This window comes from Sebastes fasciatus, chromosome 5 (genome assembly GCF_043250625.1).
Source record: "Sebastes fasciatus isolate fSebFas1 chromosome 5, fSebFas1.pri, whole genome shotgun sequence".
Lineage (NCBI taxonomy): Eukaryota > Metazoa > Chordata > Actinopteri > Perciformes > Sebastidae > Sebastes > Sebastes fasciatus.
In genome coordinates, this window is record NC_133799.1 from 8,651,529 (window position 1) to 8,670,186 (window position 18,658).

Below are 18,658 nucleotides of genomic sequence, written 5' to 3' on the forward strand. Positions count from 1 at the left end.
ACATTTCTCAGATTGCACAGTTCCCCTCAAATGGCCGCCTCATGTTTCTGTTTGTCTATTAGAGCTGGAAGTTGCATGATAAAACACAATGTGGCTGCACAGATGGAACTGCAGACCACAGGACAGACTGGAAATGTTTCTCTGGAAATGTCCATCGCAGGGTGCCCCTGGGAAAACTCCTCCCTCCCTCTTTGTTCCCAGAACTCTTTACATTTCTTCTTCTGCCTCCATCACTTTGCAGAACCATCAGTCTTCCAGTTACACATCGATGTCCTTGTATATAGATTTGATTGAACACATAGTGGGTAAAGTGCTGAGAAACCCACTGGGAGCGTTCTTCCCTTCTTCCCAGCAATCTCTGATCGCTCTCAAATCCATTCATCACTTTCTTTCTTTTTTTCTCTCTTTTTCCCCCCAACACTTGATTATCTCCCTTCCCGCTCCCATTTCTGTCTCCATCTTCCCCTTTCGCTCCATTCAGCCCCTCCACTGCTTCTTCCCCTCTTTACTCCTCCTCCTCCTCCTCCTCTTTCCCTCCAGTCGGTCCTCCTGTGTTCCAGTCTGAGCTGCATACATTCACTTACATACACCCCTCATCTGATGTTATGGATTTATGGAGTCAGAAAACCAGCTATGGGGGTCAGCCAATCAGTCTTCCAGTCAGAGTATATTTCAGCCAGTCGAAGCCAAGGCGTTTTAGATTCAGCGGATGCAGTCGGTCAACATTTTAAGCCAGATACCCGTCCAGTCAGCCTGTCAGAGCTGTACTGTGTTGAGCAGAGTTTGTAGAGTATGTTGGCTCCGAACCGTGAGGTCACACCCTAATTATTACTTCCAAATAGTGTTTTTAGTGTGAAGCATAGATATTATGTTAGCATTTGGTCCAAGTGATCATATTGATCATATATAGTGTCAATAATATACATTACCCTCTATCCTGAGACTAAAGATGTTCCGATACTATTTTTTCCTTCCCGATACCGATTCCAATACTTATACTTGCGGTATTTGCCGATACCGAGTACCAATCTGATACCAGCGTGATAAAAAAAATATAAAGTTATTATTATTTAACAGTTTATTTCTGACCATGTATGGATGTGATATGATTTTTTATCTTTGTTGTGTGGCCTGGCTCAGGTTAAACCCTTTGTAAAACATGAACAAATGCACACAGAAAATGAATGCGGTAGACGTTTCTTTTATTATTCAGTTTGTCAGTTACAGAGAACATAAATAAATGAAGCCAGGAATAAATAACAACTCTGTATTCTCTTAGCTGTCTCCTCAGTGGACAGCCTGTGTGCTAATGTGTCCTGCAGGGTGCAACATTCACACACCCGACTCGAAACGGAAGCCTTACATACTATACATATTGCCGTTTTACTTAGTGGATTTTCCACTGTGAAATGTTGTCAAATGGCTGACATTTTTCTCACTCTGGCTACCGTTACACTCTCCACTAGCACCGCACTGTTGTTTGCTATCGTCACGTGACAAACTACCTGCAATCATTTATTCTTCGTTGCTCTAAAACAGTAGTTGCCAGTGGCAGCTTTGATACATTCAGGGCGACAGCACAATGGAGGCCACTGTTTTGGAGTGGCGAAAAAGAATTGATATCCAATTTAAAAAAAAGTTTCTATTTGAATAAATTATGGTATCAGATCAGTACATAGACTAGCATACTTGCTGATACCCGATACCGAATTTTGGGCAGTGTTGGACGCATTGCCGATACTGGCATCGGTATCGGAACAACTCTTAACAGAGACTAATGATGTGGACAAATCAGAGAAAAGGGAAAACAGCTACACAAAAAACCCTCCAACAGGAAAAAAGAGCAACATTGGAGGAATCCCTCTTCTAGGGCAGAAAGACATGCAATTAATGCAATACATAAAGAGAAATAACATTACAAAACAAAATTAGAATGAAATATGAATGTTACAGCCTGATGAGGACAGGACGATGTGATTATAATGCTATTCAGTTATTATGATATTTCAGTCTGTTGAAGGCGTTTAAGATGATCAGCGATTCCATGTTTTCCTCGCTTTTTAAAAAGGTTAAGTCAGTATTTCACACATTGTAATATCTGAGGAAAAGTTCTCATTATCACATCTTAAAGATCAAAGGGTCGCCTTGTCGTCACTCATCTTCACATCGGTTCTGTCAAACATCATTACAATTCAGAATTCCCATGTTCTGTATTTCACGAATCTCCAATAACCATATTTTGTTTTTGCGAAGACACCAGGGGACTGAAACAACGTTTTCCCTACCAGTAATTGATCCACTGGTAGCTAAAGCTGACTTTGTTTGCCTCTGCAGAGTGTGTGCATCGTATCCCATGGATCGCTCCGGAGTGTGTGAAGAGCCCGTCTTCTCTGAGCGTCGCAGCTGACAAGTGGGGCTTTGGTACCACCCTGTGGGAGATCTGCTACGATGGAGAGGTCCCCCTCAAAGACAAGAAACTCACAGAGGTAGGGGGCACACACAAGAACTTTATATGACGATGTATATAATCATACATATATCTAAACTAATTTTTTTATTCCAAATCTGATGGCTTTTATTCCTGTTCATTTTCTTACTACTTTTTTCCATTTCCTCTGTCCACCATCACACTTCAATGATCACATTGTGTTTTTTTATGCACCTCCTCATTCATATGCATGTCTTTGTGCTGGGCAGAGGGAGAGGTTTTACGAAACAGAGTGCCAACTGGCCACCCCAGACTGCAAAGAGCTGGCTGAACTGATGACGCACTGCATGAACTACGACCCCAAGAAGAGACCTTTCTTCAGGGCTATCGTCAGAGACATAGACATGCTAGAAGAGAAGAGTAAGTATGAGGGGATTGTGTTTCCGATACATTATATGTTAGATATTTTCATATAATGCGGCGGGTGGTAGAGTAAAGTAAAGTAAAACCTTTGTTTACGCAGTTTTATTGCCTTTAGGTGTCTCCAAAAACATGTTAGACCTGAATAGAATTGAGTGTTCACTGTAGGCACAGGTTAAAAAAATTCAAGGCAGTTGTCATATGATCTGATTCTGAATATGTTATGTATCTCACCTAGCAGCAGCCCAGTAAGCAGTGCAAAGAGAAAGAGAGAGAGAGTTGTTTACTCAGTTCAGATGTTCATGAGGAAGTTCACTGGGTGCATTATCACTGATCTGCCCCTCAGCTGGGCCCCATGGCAACATAATAGACTCTGTTCTTCCACCTGCTGGCCAGGATTGGATACTGCAGTCAGTCTTACTAAGGCTTAATGCTTATTACCCCATTGACCTTCTTATATTAAATTATTATTATTATATTAAGACAGCAACAAAATCACCTAAACTATAATGTCAATCTATTATAAATTGCACCCAAAATGGCTTGAAAATTCCCGTAGATTAAAAACCATTTTCATTAAATAAACTCTTTTATAATTATTGTAAATGGTGAAACTGAATGAATCTTGCTTGAGTAATTAGTAATTTTCCAACTAAAAGTAGCCAATTGTGTGGAAACCAGCTCATGCGAAAAGTTACATAACCACCAAAAATTCTGGTGAAAACTTTGACACCGTCAACCACAGTACACTTCCTATGACGCAAGTGTGCTTATGTTGAAGAAAAAACATGTTTTACCCTGCACGTTTTAAAGTCTCTTTTTCCATCTCTCAGACCCGTCTATCAAACCACAGCCTACACCAGAGGTGGACCCAACTATGTTTGAAAAGAGATTCCTGAAGAAGATCAGAGAGCTGGGAGAGGTAAACTGATCCTGCTATATTTATGTTTGTGCGTTAATCTCTGTATTGCAGATTTATTTATTTATTATATTTATAAGAATGATCAAACTTTCAATCTCCAAATGCGTAAATATAATGACCTGGCCATTTAGTTAACAAGCATTGGTCAATATTTTGCATTAAATCTATATAATTACCTAGTAGTAGTGTGGTGAGTATGGGTATTTTTACGGTTCACCTAAGCTTACTACTATTAGAAGACAACTGAAGGACTTGAGGTAATGATGAGAAACACCTAGTCCCTAACAGGAAGTAGACTAGAACTTGTTCGTGATCGTCCAAATAACACACATGTTCTTCGTGCAGGGCCACTTCGGTAAGGTGGAGCTGTGTCGCTATGACCCTCGGGGAGATAAAACAGGTGAGATGGTGGCAGTGAAATCCCTGAAGCCTGAGAACCGAGACGAGCAGAGCAACAACCTCTCGACTGAGATCGACATCCTGAAGGCACTCTACCATGAGAACATTGTCAAATACAAAGGCATCTGCCAAGAGGAAGGTAAGATGGAAAGATGGAAAGAGTGCATGCACAAAAATAAACACCAACAAATGTATATTCAGTTGCAGACAAATAGAAACCCACGTGTATTGTTAGGTGTGTGCTCTACTCAACACAACTCAAACATTTTAGGCCGCATTAAGATGTTTTCCACAGATGTAGTTCACTGGTAGGTTATATATTTTTAAGTCAGGTGAAGCAGACATGTAATGTTGAAATGATGTGCTCTTAGTGTGTAAAAGGCACATGATTACAGATGGTTAGTGTTTAACCACCTCGCATTAAACCAGAAATTAAGCTTTGGTGGATTAATTTTCAAAATAAGAGCATGGTAAATAAATGTCGGTGTCAAAAAAGCTGAGTAAAAATCTCTGGTGCCTCTAGGTTGTAGTTGCAAACACTAGTAACTCACTTGTAATGAAACTCCTCCCATCTCATACTATTCCCCCTTCATTGGTCATACAAACTTACGTACAGATGTGTGGCCTTTAAGGGCAGTTGTCGGGGCCATATTTTTAACCAGGGATCCAACGTTATACACACAGACCCAAACACACACGTATATAGACCTTTTCATTGCTATTCTGTTGCTAGGGCAACAGCTTTGGTCCGAATTTACTTCCTGTCAGTTATGGAGGTATTTCCTGAATACTTCAAGTCTCACAGAAACATCTGAACAATAAAATCTTCCGTCAGGTGTGTAATATACAGTAGTCATACTTTCGAACGTTTTGGTGGCATCTCGGCACGCCGAACTTCCAACTCCGTCAAATACACCACGCTCGACTTCACCACACCACACACGGACTGTATGGGTTGTAGCTGCTCTGGTACACGTCGCATCAAACTGAAGAAAGCTTGCGGTGTTTCGTAAAACCATATTAATAGTCCTTTATTTTGATATTTATTATCATTTTATTTATATATTTTTATTCTATCTGGGCACAAAAAGGATTGAATGCAGGTATCGTTTGACTGGAGAAGTTTTGATAGTACTTACTGGTTTATTTTGGTTAGTACCTTAAAGGTATCGAGTACCGACACCCAGCCCAATTGGTAATACATGGGAGGCACAAACTGGGGTTAGCATGCATACGCAGATGCAGACACACACAAATACGCACAACTTCTCTATATGTTAAAGCACAATTTCTGCTGATGAATTTGTGTCTGCCTCTGATTGCATTTATGTGTAAATCTGTTTGTAGGTGGTCAGGCCATTAAGCTGATCATGGAGTACCTTCCACTGGGCAGTTTGAAGGAATATCTACCCAGAAACAAAAGCAAGACCAGCCTCAAAACCCTGCTCAGCTACTCTGTCCAGATATGCAAGGTAACACAGCTTCTTACCACACAGCGGTTTCCTCAGATCAAACGTCAGACAAACATATAACCAACATGGCTGGCAGTGCATCCAAGTGTTTCAATTAATAGATAATGCATCAGGTATGTGTCATTGTTTTGTTGTTTTTTAGGGAATGGACTATCTGGGATCTCGAAATTACATACACCGGGACCTGGCTGCACGTAATGTGCTGGTGGAGAACGAGAGGACGGTGAAGATTGGAGATTTCGGCCTCACCAAGAGCATCAAGGACAACGAGGGATATTACACCGTCAAAGACGAAAATGACAGCCCTGTTTTCTGGTGAGTCGAGAGGAGATGGATGTTAGAAAAGCTCTTACTCTCATACTCGACTAGCTGAGATCATATTGTTAAAAGAGAGACTTTGTAAAGGAAGGAGAGAATAAAACGGGGAGGGGATACTAAATGAAATAGGAAGGACCAGAAAGGAGTGCTGAGTTGGAGAAATTTGGAATAAATTGGAATCAATTCAAGCAAAGAGTGCAGGGATTTCATTCATAAATCATTTTCATCCAGCAGGTTGACTCTGCTATCAGCTGAGATTTAGTTTTGAGTGTATAGATAAGGAACTAAGCCTGAAGGACCAGGTAGCATTGAGAGGACAGAGAAAAAGAGTGGAGTGGTTTGCAGCAGGCGGTTCACTTACGAGGGACTCGGTCTGTATAAACTGAGCTGAAGTACTTAGAATTATTATATTATAATTACAATATACAGTAAATATTAAGAATAAAAATTGTAACCCTGGTTCAGTGACCTTTAGCTGGTTTGGAGAGAGTCTCTTTGGTTTCCTAAAATCACTTCGGTGTTTTTAGAAAATTAGCTTTTAGTAAAATTAGACAAAGACACTTGAATGATTTTATTAGTCATATCTCCGAGTAAATAATCTGCACAAAAACATTAAAAATACCAGCAAACTGCCATTTCAATCCCAATTCTTCTTTTATTCTCTGGACATACCTTTTCAACCACAAACGGTCTTCGGCCTAATATTTCTTTAAGCAGGTATACATTTCAAAAAAGTAAACATTATACTATGACTTTTTTATGACATACTTTACAATGACTTTACCATACTATGATATTTTGACTATTTTTTCGACATACTATATGATTCCTTTTGTAGAATTAAATCTGTAAGCAAGCATCTGGAATTTGTTGCAGTTGCCTTTTCTCTCTGAAGGTGTGTAATACTGTGTAAAAACATTATTAAAGCAGCATATTTAAGTAACAATACAGCCTACTGTTACTGCTGAAAGACACACAGGGAAGGCATGGTCACATCAACACAAAAACTTACAGTGTAACTACAGTATATGTTGAAAAAGTAATCATGCTCTTACATTTTGTTTTGTGTTTTTCAGGTATGCTCCAGAGTGTCTGACCTTCTGCAAGTTCTACCTTGCCTCAGATGTTTGGTCCTTTGGGGTGACGATGTACGAACTCATCACCTACTGTGACTACTCCAAGAGCCCGATGACGGTCAGTATGCAGCGATCTCCTTATTATCTTCACTCTCACACAGGCGTTCAAGAAATACTTCTAATCCTTGTTGTGTATTTTTGGAAGCTTGGATGATTATTCCACATTAAATACATATCACACATACTGCACCGGTCTTGCAGAGATTCATTTGTATGTGGCAGATGGTGTCGGTTTTTGGCCAAAGTGGCAGATGACAGACTCCACCAGGGGCTGTGTCTGTGCCAGCGCTAAGAGCTTAGATTATCATGAAGATCTTTCATTTACATCCGGCTTTTAACTGGCAAGGTCATCCTGATTGATCAGTTAGTAATGAAGACCTGCACAGGTCAAGTGAATGTTGAAAAGGAGACATGCTATAAGGGCATGATGTTACAAAAGCTCAAAAGTAAAAGCTATTAAATCTGGAGCACAAAGACTGAATTACTTTTTTAAAATCAGTCTTAAACACATTTTCACTTGATGTATTTAAATGTTTCACGTCTAAATGATAGAGCCAGTATTAGTAGTAGTATTGTACGCTGTTTCTTTTGTAACCCGTACTTGTTTTCACCCACACAGCTTTTCCTTGGCATGATTGGTAAAACTCAAGGTCAGATGACAATCCTCCGATTGGTGAAGGTGTTGACAGAAGGAAAGAGATTGCCATGTCCTGAGGGCTGTCCTGAACCTGTAAGTCTTCTCTTTAACAACACAACAATAACATGGACACAGACTTTTTTTTAAAGTGTTCTGAAGTTTGTATTTACAAAACGAATGCAAACAAAGCAATATGACTATAACAATTGGGGATGTCATGATTTTGATTCTAAATCGGAAATCGATCGAAATTAGCTTCCAAAAGCAGCAATCAAAAGCAGGATCGGTGATTCTCCCAGTATTTTTCTTTCTTTCTCTATTTGCGTGCGTCCAAAGGAAAAAAAACAACAATTCAAAGATGAATCGTGGATTTGGAGAATCATGACACCCCTAATAACAATAGTTAAAATGTTTGGCCTCGGGTAAGGACCAATAGTTTGAAGAAGGAGTAGCAGCAGCTTTTGTACAGTAGGTCTCAATGTTAAAATCAACATCCTGTCAGAGAGGAAACAGGGAAGAAGGAGATGAGAGCACTCAAATTACAGTTTAAAACAATCACCACCATCAGTGGTTTCAATAGGGACATTTGAAGATACTGCGACGAAATTATTATAAATCAAGGACACAATGTCACTTCTATGAGACCCTGAATGACCCAAGAGTCACAATTTGATTTTGAGTTATTTACCCTATTACATGGAGCAGTTAGATTCTTAAAGCCTATCTTAAACTACTGATACTACTGACATTTTACTAGTGGTACTGGCAATTTTACAGTGGTTTTAGAGTGTATGAGTGTATCTTGAAGATCTTGATTTTTTGACATGCTGGCTTATGACTTTTTTCGAAATACTATATGACTTTTTTCGACATACTATACTATGGCTTTTCTATTTTTTTTTTTACATAAAATACTATTTTTTTATTGAGATACTATACTATGACTTGTTATTTTTTGACAGATTATACTATGACTTTTTATTTTTCCGACCGAATAAACTGACTTTTTATTTTTTCGGCATACTGTACTATGACTTTTTAACTTTTGACAGAATATACTATGACTTGTTATTTTTTTGACATATTATACTATGACTTTTTTCATTTTTTTCGACGTACTATACTTTGACTTTTTTCATTTTTTATTGAGATACTATACTATGACTTTTGTTATTTTTTATGTCTTTTTTAATTTTTTCGACTTATTTTTTCGACATACTACACTGACTTTTTTCATTTTTTTCGACATACTATGTTATGATTTTATTTTAATTTTTTCAACATCCTATATGACTTTTTTTCAACATACAATACTATGATTTTTTTATCAAGATACTATACTATGACTTGTTATTTTTTCGACATACAATTACTTTTTTTATGACTTATGTTTTTGACAGAATATACTATGACTTTTTATTTTTTCGACATACCATACTATTATTTTTTTTTGACATATACTATGACTTTTCTTACTTAAACACAATTTTGCATTATTGGATGCAAAACACCCCATCAGACTACCTTTGACCTGACACACACACTAACCTGTGTAACCTATAAGAAAGGAAAGCTATAGCAACAGCAATTTAACTTAACATGTCAATGTTGCCTGCTACAGGCAAATAAAGTAAAAGCCGCTGCACTGCAAGCAATACATCTTACAGCTGCAGTTCATTTCATTGTTAGGTTTTCACATTTCTACCACCTGTCGTCTAACACAATTCATGTTTGACAGGTGTACGAGCTCATGCGCAGGTGCTGGGAGAACATGCCCGACAGGAGAATCACCTTTAAGCGCCTGGTGGAGGAGCTGACCAACATGCAGCAACAGCTCCAACCACAAAACGGACTTTAAACCTCCTCAAAATGTTTGAGGCTCTGAGAGTGATGTTGATTTTTGCGTGCAGACTCGGGACCAGATGTGAACGGTAACACTGACCCCAGATCAGCATCTGCCTGTGCAGCTTCATTGTACTGAGAGACAGTCCTGAAGGATCAGAGCTTCACACAAAGCTGTGCTCCTTCATACTCATATATAAACCTTCCACAACCATGAAAAGACTTTAAGTCCTATCAGTCATGCCATATTTTTTATGTTTTTATTTCTCCAGTTTGTTTAATTACTCCATTATTTCCTAATTCGAGTTGAGTATTGGATGAAACAAGTTAATCCTCTCAAATCTTGTAGCCTTAGCTCATGCTTTATGTAACCTTATATTTTATAAAGGACCTCCAAATGTATCTAAGGGATTTAACACTCTGCATTGTCAGAAATGTCAAACTCACATGGACTCGTCGCTCTTATAATGTGCGCCGAAGGCTTTTATAATCATTTGGAGTCGAGGCCGATATCGCTCTCACTGATGGACGCTTGAAAGATGGAGACCGAGCAGAGAAAGGAACTGTTTAACGCCCACTTTCACACAGTTCAATGGCTGTGTGGTAGCCTTCTTTGGGAGACACACCCACTGGATCACTAATGAATCATGTTGAGAATATCTTGGATGGATGGACAAAGGCATTAACACAGATACTGAAGATGTGGTTCTTCAACGTTTTGTCTTGGACTCCTGTTCGCCTGATTTTGTATTTCTTTTAGCCATGAAGTAATCTGTGATAGATTTTCTTTCATGATGTGCAGATGCAGTGACAAAGATCTGGCTTTAAATTACAGCCAGCAATCAGTAAGCAATGTTGCTTTCACTGTGTTGTTGTCATCGGCATTTTAGCTGGAAAAAAATGACAAACATTCATTGGCTCTAGAAGACATCATATTTTAAGTTTTAGTAAACGGACAGGCATTTTTCACTATTTTCAGACATTTTATAGACCAATTAATCAAGAACATAATCCAAAGATTAATTGTTTTCAGGCTGCATTGTTTAAATGTGTAATAAATGCTTGTCTCAGCCCAAGTGACCTGCATCTGCACAGCAAATCTACTTTTTTTTTCTATTACAGGTTATGGCTCTCTAATCATCTTCCATGTTGTTTCAGGAATCACATCTTTTGCACTGTGTTAAGGTCCTATGATTGATTGAGGTGGTCCGGTTTATAATCTCTAAACGGGTTTGGTTTGTTAAATGTAACAAATCTTAAATTGAGAACTGTATGCATCTGATTAATTGCCTAAATCACATATACAGCTGGTAACTTGTTAGTTGAGGAGTGAGAGATTAAGACAAGTACCTGTGAGAGACACTTGAGGGCAGCATCACGTCAATTTTCCTCTTCTGTTTATGTAGCTTTCCACACATACTTTATGAAATGTCTATGTACCATACTGAATAGTGCAAAAAGAGATCCAATTGCCATTATTGCAGATTGTATATGGAAGGACTTTAAGTGGTACACAGGGCTTGAAGTGAGAGAGAATCATTGACTATTCACATGGTATTTTATTTGTTGTTTCAGTTAAAAAGTATATTATTTCTTTTAGTGATATTCATGATTATGTAAGTGCATTTTATTTGTACCGTTTCCTTTTCAATTCTTCAATATGCCCCGAACATTTATAAAAGTGTATTTTATCTGCGAGTATGTGAAATTTGAGCAGAGGGTTTTTTCTGTTGTAAATCCATCAGTAGACATGAGCCGTAAAATCTCACTCAGTGATAGATTATCATGACTTCAAGAAATGGTCAGTTTCTTCATATTATCGTGTGGCTTTTACTGTGAACTTTGGCAGAAAAAAAGGACTATCGAGAACACAAAGTTGCGCTTCAGTCCACATTTTATTTAGGAATGTAAAAGACAATTCCTTCTGCTCAAAATTAGAGAAAAGAAATATATATTTTTCAAAAAAATAAGACGAATGTATCAATAATGGCAAGTACAAGTATCCATTAATACAAATTGAATTAAATACATTTGTTGTGTTCTGTCTGAGTCAGTCCAAATGCAATATATTATTTAACTACTGACTACTTTTTTATGACATACTATACTATGACTTTTGACATGCTATACTATGGCTTTTTTATTACTTTTATTCTACATACTATGACTTTAATTTTTTTGAAAAACTATACTGACTTTTTATATTTTCTCAACATACTATACTATGACATTTTTAATATTTTCCACATACTATGCTATGACTTTATTTTTTCGATACTATACTATGACTTTTTTCATCATGCTATATGACTTTTTTTTTATTCTTCGACATACTATACTATGATTTTTTTCAACATACAATACTATGACTTTAATTTTTTTGACACACTACTGACTTTTTATATTTTCTCAACATACTGACTTTTTCGCCATACTACACTGATATTTTGATTTTTTCCACATACTGTACTTTGAAATTTTTCAACATACTATGCTATGACTATTTTTTCGAGATACTGCGCTATGATATTTTTCATCATGCTATACTATGACTTTAATTTTTTTGACATACTATACTGACTTTTTATATTTTCTCAACATACTATGACTTTTTCATTTTTTCCACATACTCTACTTTGACATTTTTCAACATACTATACTATGATTTTAAAAAAGGCATAGTATAGTAAGTCGAGAAAAAGTCGAAAAAAAATCATACTGAAGTATGTCAAAAAAAAATAAAAGTCATAGCATAGTATGTCAAAAAAAACTCATAGTATATATTTTGAAACAATAAAAAAAAGTCGTATAATGTGTCGATATGATTAAAAAAGTCATAGTATAGGATGTCGAAAATGTTTTAAAAAGTCAATGTAGTACGACGAAACATTTAAAAACAGTCATAGTATAGTATGTGGAAATACTGGTCATGGTATAGTATGTCGAAAAAATAAAGAAAACTCAGCATAGTGTGTCGAAAAAAGTTGGTATAGTATGACGAAAATTTTTTAAAAAAGCATAGTATAGTATGTCGAAAAAAAGTCATAGTATAGTATCTCGAAAAAATAAAGTCATGGTATAATGACTTATTTTTTCGACATACTACACTATGACTTTTTTTTGACAAATTATACTATGACTTTGAAAAAAAATGTTGACATACTATACGACGACTTTTTTTCAAAAAACTATATTATATATTTATTTTTTTAACATACTATATAAAAATCATAGTATAATATCTGGAAAAAATAAGTGATATTTCGAAAAAAAGTCATAGTATAGTGTCGAAAAAAAATCAAGTCATAGTATAGTATGTCGAAGAAATAAAAGTTATGGTATAGAATGTCCAAAAAAGTCATAGTATAGTATGTCAAAAACATTTTAAAAAGTCATAGTATAGTTATGTCCAAAACATTTTAAAAAGTCATAATGTCGGAAAATTAAAAATAAGTCATAGTACAGTATGTCGAAAAAAAGTCATAGTACAGTATGTTGAAAAACAAAAGTCATAGAATAGTATGTTGAAAAAAATTATTATATAGTATATCGAAAATATTAAAAAAAGTAATAATATAGAATGTTGAAAAAATAAAAAAAGGTCATAGTATAGTAAGTCCAAAAAAAGTCATAATATAGTATGTCGAATTGCTAGACATGGTATAGTATGTCAAAAAAAGTCATAGTATGTCAAAAAAATAAAAACAAGACTCGGTCAAAACCGAGAATATGGCTGTACCGTATATGGTCAGTATGTGAATTTGTGGCTAAATTGTTACACAAATAGTCAGTGGTCATGTCTATAATGTTTTGTAAACAGTTTTTTCCACTTATATCTTAATGTTTGATTAAAAGACAACTTATAATGAAGCAAATGACATTCAGTAATAGTAAATGGTAACATTGACTAGTCAGTATATTATATATTTTATACAAGGTGAAAAGGTATTAGCATGACATACAGTATGCAAGATTAAAAGTATTTAAGTTTTTTATTAAAGCATGTGTATCAAAAGCATTCATCATATCATACTATATTATCGCATTTTTATGACTTCGACATACTATACTATGTTTTTTTTGGGACTTTGACATATTATTCTGACTTTTTTCAACATTCTATACTATGACTTTTTTCAACATACTATACTATGACTTTTTTCAACATACTATACTATGACTTTTTTCAACATTCTATTCTATGACTTTTTTCAACATTCTATTCTATGACTTTTTTCAACATACTATTCTATGACTTTTTTCAACATACTATTCTATGACTTTTTTCAACATTCTATTCTATGACTTTTTTCAACATACTATACTATGACTTTTTTCAACATTCTATTCTATGACTTTTTTCAACATTCTATTCTATGACTTTTTTCAACATACTATACTATGACTTTTTTCAACATACTATACTATGACTTTTTTCAACATTCTATTCTATGACTTTTTTCAACATTCTATTCTATGACTTTTTTCAACATACTATTCTATGACTTTTTTCAACATACTATACTATGACTTTTTTCAACATTCTATTCTATGACTTTTTTCAACATACTATACTATGACTTTTTTCAACATACTATACTATGACTTTTTTCAACATTCTATTCTATGACTTTTTTCAACATTCTATTCTGACTTTTTTCAACATTCTATTCTATGACTTTTTTCAACATACTATATTATGACTTTTTCAACATACTATACTATGACTTCTTTAATTTTTTGACATACTATACTGACTTTTTATATTTTCTCAACATACTATGACTTTTATTTTTAAGTCAAAAAAGTCATAGTATAGTATGTAAATTAAAAGTCCTAGTAGAAAAAATAAAAAAAAGTCATAGTTTATTATGTCGAAAAAAAGTCATAGTATATATTTCGAAAAAAAAAATGCTTTTATTCATCAGTCCATCTTGTTGCTAAATAATAATTAATGTGTTGCTATGGAGATGTAAATCCAGAGGACAGATGGTTATTTTTTAATTTGTTGTGTATGGTTAGTTGTGATGTGTTTTGATTTTTGTCTGATGGGTCTTACTTGTCTGTTTGTTTATGGTAACAGTATGTCTATTGTATGTGTATTTTTTCTCAAATTGAGCTGCCTATGGATGCAAAATCAATTTCAGTGCAAACTGACAATAAAGTTGTATTGTATCATATTATTGCTTTTTTATGACTTTTTGTGACTTTATTTGACATACTATACTCCAACAATTTCACAATTTTTTTTTAAAACATCCCCGCAGTTGCAGAGTTTTTCAACTAATGTAGACTGTTGGCTTCACACCCAGCAGAGATTCCAACATGCTTCCACACCAAACGGTAAAAGGAACAGAGCAATGAGTTGTTTTACTTACCATGTTTATAATGTTGCTTGTGGCAAATTGGCTCCAGTCTGACGAAAGAGACACCTGCGACGCATTCAAGGCTCCAAAGTAAGAGCACAAGGTTTTAAAAAAAAAAAAAGAAAAAAAAAAAGAGATATATGGGCTCAGTTATCAAACATTAATACAAATAATCATACTATAACCTTTTAAGACATACTCTACTATGACTTTTTAATGACTTTCTTCGACATACTATACCATGACTTTTTTTTGACATTCTATACTGTGGCCTTTTTATGACTTTTCAACATGCTATACCATGACTTTATTTATGACCTTTTTCCAAAATACTATACTATGACTTTTTTATGACCTTCGCGATTTACTATACTGACTTTTTCGACATACTATACCATGGCTTTTTTATTACTTTTTTGACTTACTATACTAGAGTTTTTTTTAAACATGATACTGTGACTATATTTCAAAAATGAAAAACACAGGAAAAATTAAAAGAACAAAACTTGTCATAAGGAAATGACCAACACTAGGCCCCTGACTACAGGGCTCTTGCACTTGCTGCCTTTTCAGGCCTACGCTGCAGTCTTGAGTGGAGCTCCATGCCACTGGCTTTATACTGGAAGCCCCTCTTATTTGAAGGCATGGGCTAACCCCATGACATAAACTATGTATTGTTTATTATGACTTTTTTTTATGACTATTGGACATATGACTTTTTTCAACATACTATATTATGGCTTATTATTATTATATGACTCTTCCACATTTTATTACTTTCTTTTACATACTATATTATAACTTTTTATGACTGTTTTCGACATACTACGGCTCTTTTGTGACTTTTTTTTAACATACTATATTATTGCTTTTTTCGACAAAATATACTGTGACTTCTTAATGACTTTTTCAACATGCTATACTATGATTTTTCTTTGCTCAAAGTCTTTTATTGGTATTCTGTACAAAATCCATAAATAATTGTATAAACACACTATATCCCCCCCCCCCCCCCCATCCCTATAACAATATTACTGCACCATTAAATAAGCAGAGTTAATTTCATAAACAATTACATTTATACATATAAATGAATTAAATCCGATAGAAATATGAATGAAACACATACAAAGAAAAAAAAAGGAAGGAAAGGACCAAAAACAAAAAAAAGATAAGTAAATTAAAAATAAAATAAATAAAAAACTAAGTATAAGTTAAGTATACTATGATTTTTAATGACTTTTTTAATGACACTGACTTTTTTTATGTGCTATACTAGTATACGTTTTTTCATGACATACTATATAGGCTACTATGACTTTTAATGACAATTCTATCAACTAGATATCTCCACCGTCAAACAGGGTTTTGCAACAAAATCCATATTCCAGACTGAGCATTAACCTGATAAGAGTCCATTTGTTGCGGTTCATTCACAATCCACATCCAGAATTCATTCCTTGTCCAACAATTTCACCAATAAGGTGATTTGTTTAAAAACATCCCCCTGGCTCAGTTGCAGAGTTTTTTCAACTAATGTAGACTATTGACTTCTTAATTAACTAGATTTCTAAACATGCCCAGCAGAGATCCCAACATGCTTCCCCACCAAACAGGTAAAAGGAAACAGAGCCATGTGTTGTTGTACTCACCATGTTTGAAATGTTGCTTGTGGCAGATTGGCTCCTGTCTGACGTCATCAGTGATGATGATTAAATAATAGTTACAGGTAACAAAAGAAACTTGAAACTAATGAAGCAGTTGAAGAACTGTGTTGGCGTCTTCCTGTGCTGACTGAAGACACACCTGCGACGCCATCTTAATTATCAAAGCCAGGTGAGTCAAGGTTTTCAAAGTAAGAGCATAGGCTTCAAAATAAAAGCACAAAAATATATGGGCTCAGTTATATTAAACATTAATACAAATAAAAAAAGGCTCCTACAATACTATACTATTACTTTTTAATGACATTTCAATCCCAATTCTTCTTTTATTCTCTGGACATACCTTTTCAACTTTTCAACCACAAACGGTCTTTGGCCTAATATTTCTTTAAGCAGCTGTAAATTTCAAAAAAGTAAACATTATACTATGACTTTTTATTGACATACTTTACAATGACCTTACCTTACCATACTATGATATTTTGACTTTTTTTCAATATAAAATACAATTTGATTACTTTTTTTTTATATGGTTCCTTTTGTAGAATTAAATCTGTAAGCAAGCATCTGAAATTTGTTGCAGTTGCCTTTTCTCTCTGAAGGTGTGTAATACTGTATAAAAACATTATTAAAGCAGCATATTTAAGTAACAATACAGCCTACTGTTACTGCTGAAAGACACACAGGGAAGGCATGGTCACATCAACACAAAAACTTACAGTGTAACTACAGTATATGTTGAAAAAGTAATCATGCTCTTACATTTTGTTTTGTGTTTTTCAGGTATGCTCCAGAGTGTCTGACCTTCTGCAAGTTCTACCTTGCCTCAGATGTTTGGTCCTTTGGGGTGTCGATGTACAAACTCATCAAGTGACTCCTCCAAGAGCCCGATGACGGTCAGTATGCAGTGATCTTATTATCTTCACTCTCACACAGGCGTTCATGAAATACTTCTAATTCTTGTTGTGTATTTTTGGAAGCTTGGATGATTATTCCACATTAAATACATATCACACATACTGCACCGGGTCTTGCAGAGATTAATTTGTATGTGGCAGATGGTGTCGGTTTTTGGCCAAAGTGGCAGATGACAGACTCCACCAGGGGCTGTGTCTGTGCCAGCGCTAAGAGCTTAGATTATCATGAAGATCTTTCATTTACATCCGGCTTTTAACTTGCAAGGTTATCCTGATTGATCAATTAGTAATAAAGACCTGCACAGGTCAAGTGAATGCTGGAAAGAAGACATGCTATAAGGGCATGACGTGACAGAAGCTCAAAAATAAAAGGGCTGTCCTCATCATCTGAATAACAACACAACACAATAATTACATGGACACAGGTTTCTTTATAGATGTGTTCTGAAGTTTATTATTTAGAAAATGAATGCAAAGAAATCAAAAGGATTGGAAAGCAATATCAATATAACAATAGTTAAAAGGTTTGGCCTCAGGTAAGGAGCAGTAGGTCTCAATGTTAAAATCAACATGTTATCATTTACCTCTAGAGGTATTTAGAGGCATGCAAATAGTTTTGGTATAACATGGGGAAGTTTTGAGATATCCATCTCATGAGATTTCTGTTGCCCTTCCAGTACGATGGAGGTGAAATTCATTTAGAAAACCTCAACAGGAATTCTTTCTAGAATCAGTGTCCTCATTACTCTGGATAATCCTCAGAGTTAAGAGTTTTCATTGGATCTACTCTACCAAAGAATTAGTCCTGTTGAAACCTGTCCAAAGTGAGCCAGCTTCATGTTCAGTGGCAGGAGAAGTAAACTCTGTGATGGCAGTAAATTTGGTGTTTTTGGGTTTGTTTACCTAACCAACCTCTTTTTGGTGAAGTAGGTGATGGTTGCTCTAACTGACATTTAAAAAAGTTCAGAATCTTTATAAATATTATTATATAATATTCAGTCTCCTGCATAAGTGCTCTTTTAGTTGGATTTGCTTGATAATCATGCTCTTTAAAGGAGGGCAATCACCACCACCAGTGGTTTCAGTAGGGACATCTGAAGATACTGTGTGACAAAATTATTATAAATCAAGGACACA

At 35.3% G+C, this 18,658-nt stretch overlaps 1 protein-coding gene and 1 long non-coding RNA gene across 3 annotated transcripts in view; one reads left to right on the forward strand and one right to left on the reverse strand.

Annotated features, from left to right (window-relative positions):
* The window catches only part of jak1 (Janus kinase 1), a 45,158-nt gene extending 33,535 nt beyond the window's left edge, over positions 1-11,623 (forward strand). For both annotated transcript variants that reach the window (XM_074634914.1, XM_074634915.1), the window contains exons 17-25: positions 2,335-2,486; positions 2,698-2,848; positions 3,682-3,770; positions 4,116-4,308; positions 5,517-5,641; positions 5,784-5,956; positions 7,036-7,153; positions 7,715-7,825; positions 9,471-11,623. In XM_074634914.1, the coding sequence (XP_074491015.1) occupies positions 2,335-2,486; positions 2,698-2,848; positions 3,682-3,770; positions 4,116-4,308; positions 5,517-5,641; positions 5,784-5,956; positions 7,036-7,153; positions 7,715-7,825; positions 9,471-9,590 (1,232 nt within the window). In that variant the 3' untranslated portion in view covers positions 9,591-11,623. The remainder of the gene's footprint in view (positions 1-2,334; positions 2,487-2,697; positions 2,849-3,681; positions 3,771-4,115; positions 4,309-5,516; positions 5,642-5,783; positions 5,957-7,035; positions 7,154-7,714; positions 7,826-9,470) is intronic.
* On the reverse strand, positions 8,052-16,733 carry LOC141767533 (uncharacterized). Its single transcript, XR_012593881.1, has 3 exons — positions 16,593-16,733; positions 14,953-15,023; positions 8,052-8,227 (listed from the first exon to the last, which is right to left on the reverse strand). It is a non-coding gene; the product is annotated as an uncharacterized LOC141767533 (long non-coding RNA).
* Positions 16,734-18,658: the final 1,925 nt, after the last annotated feature.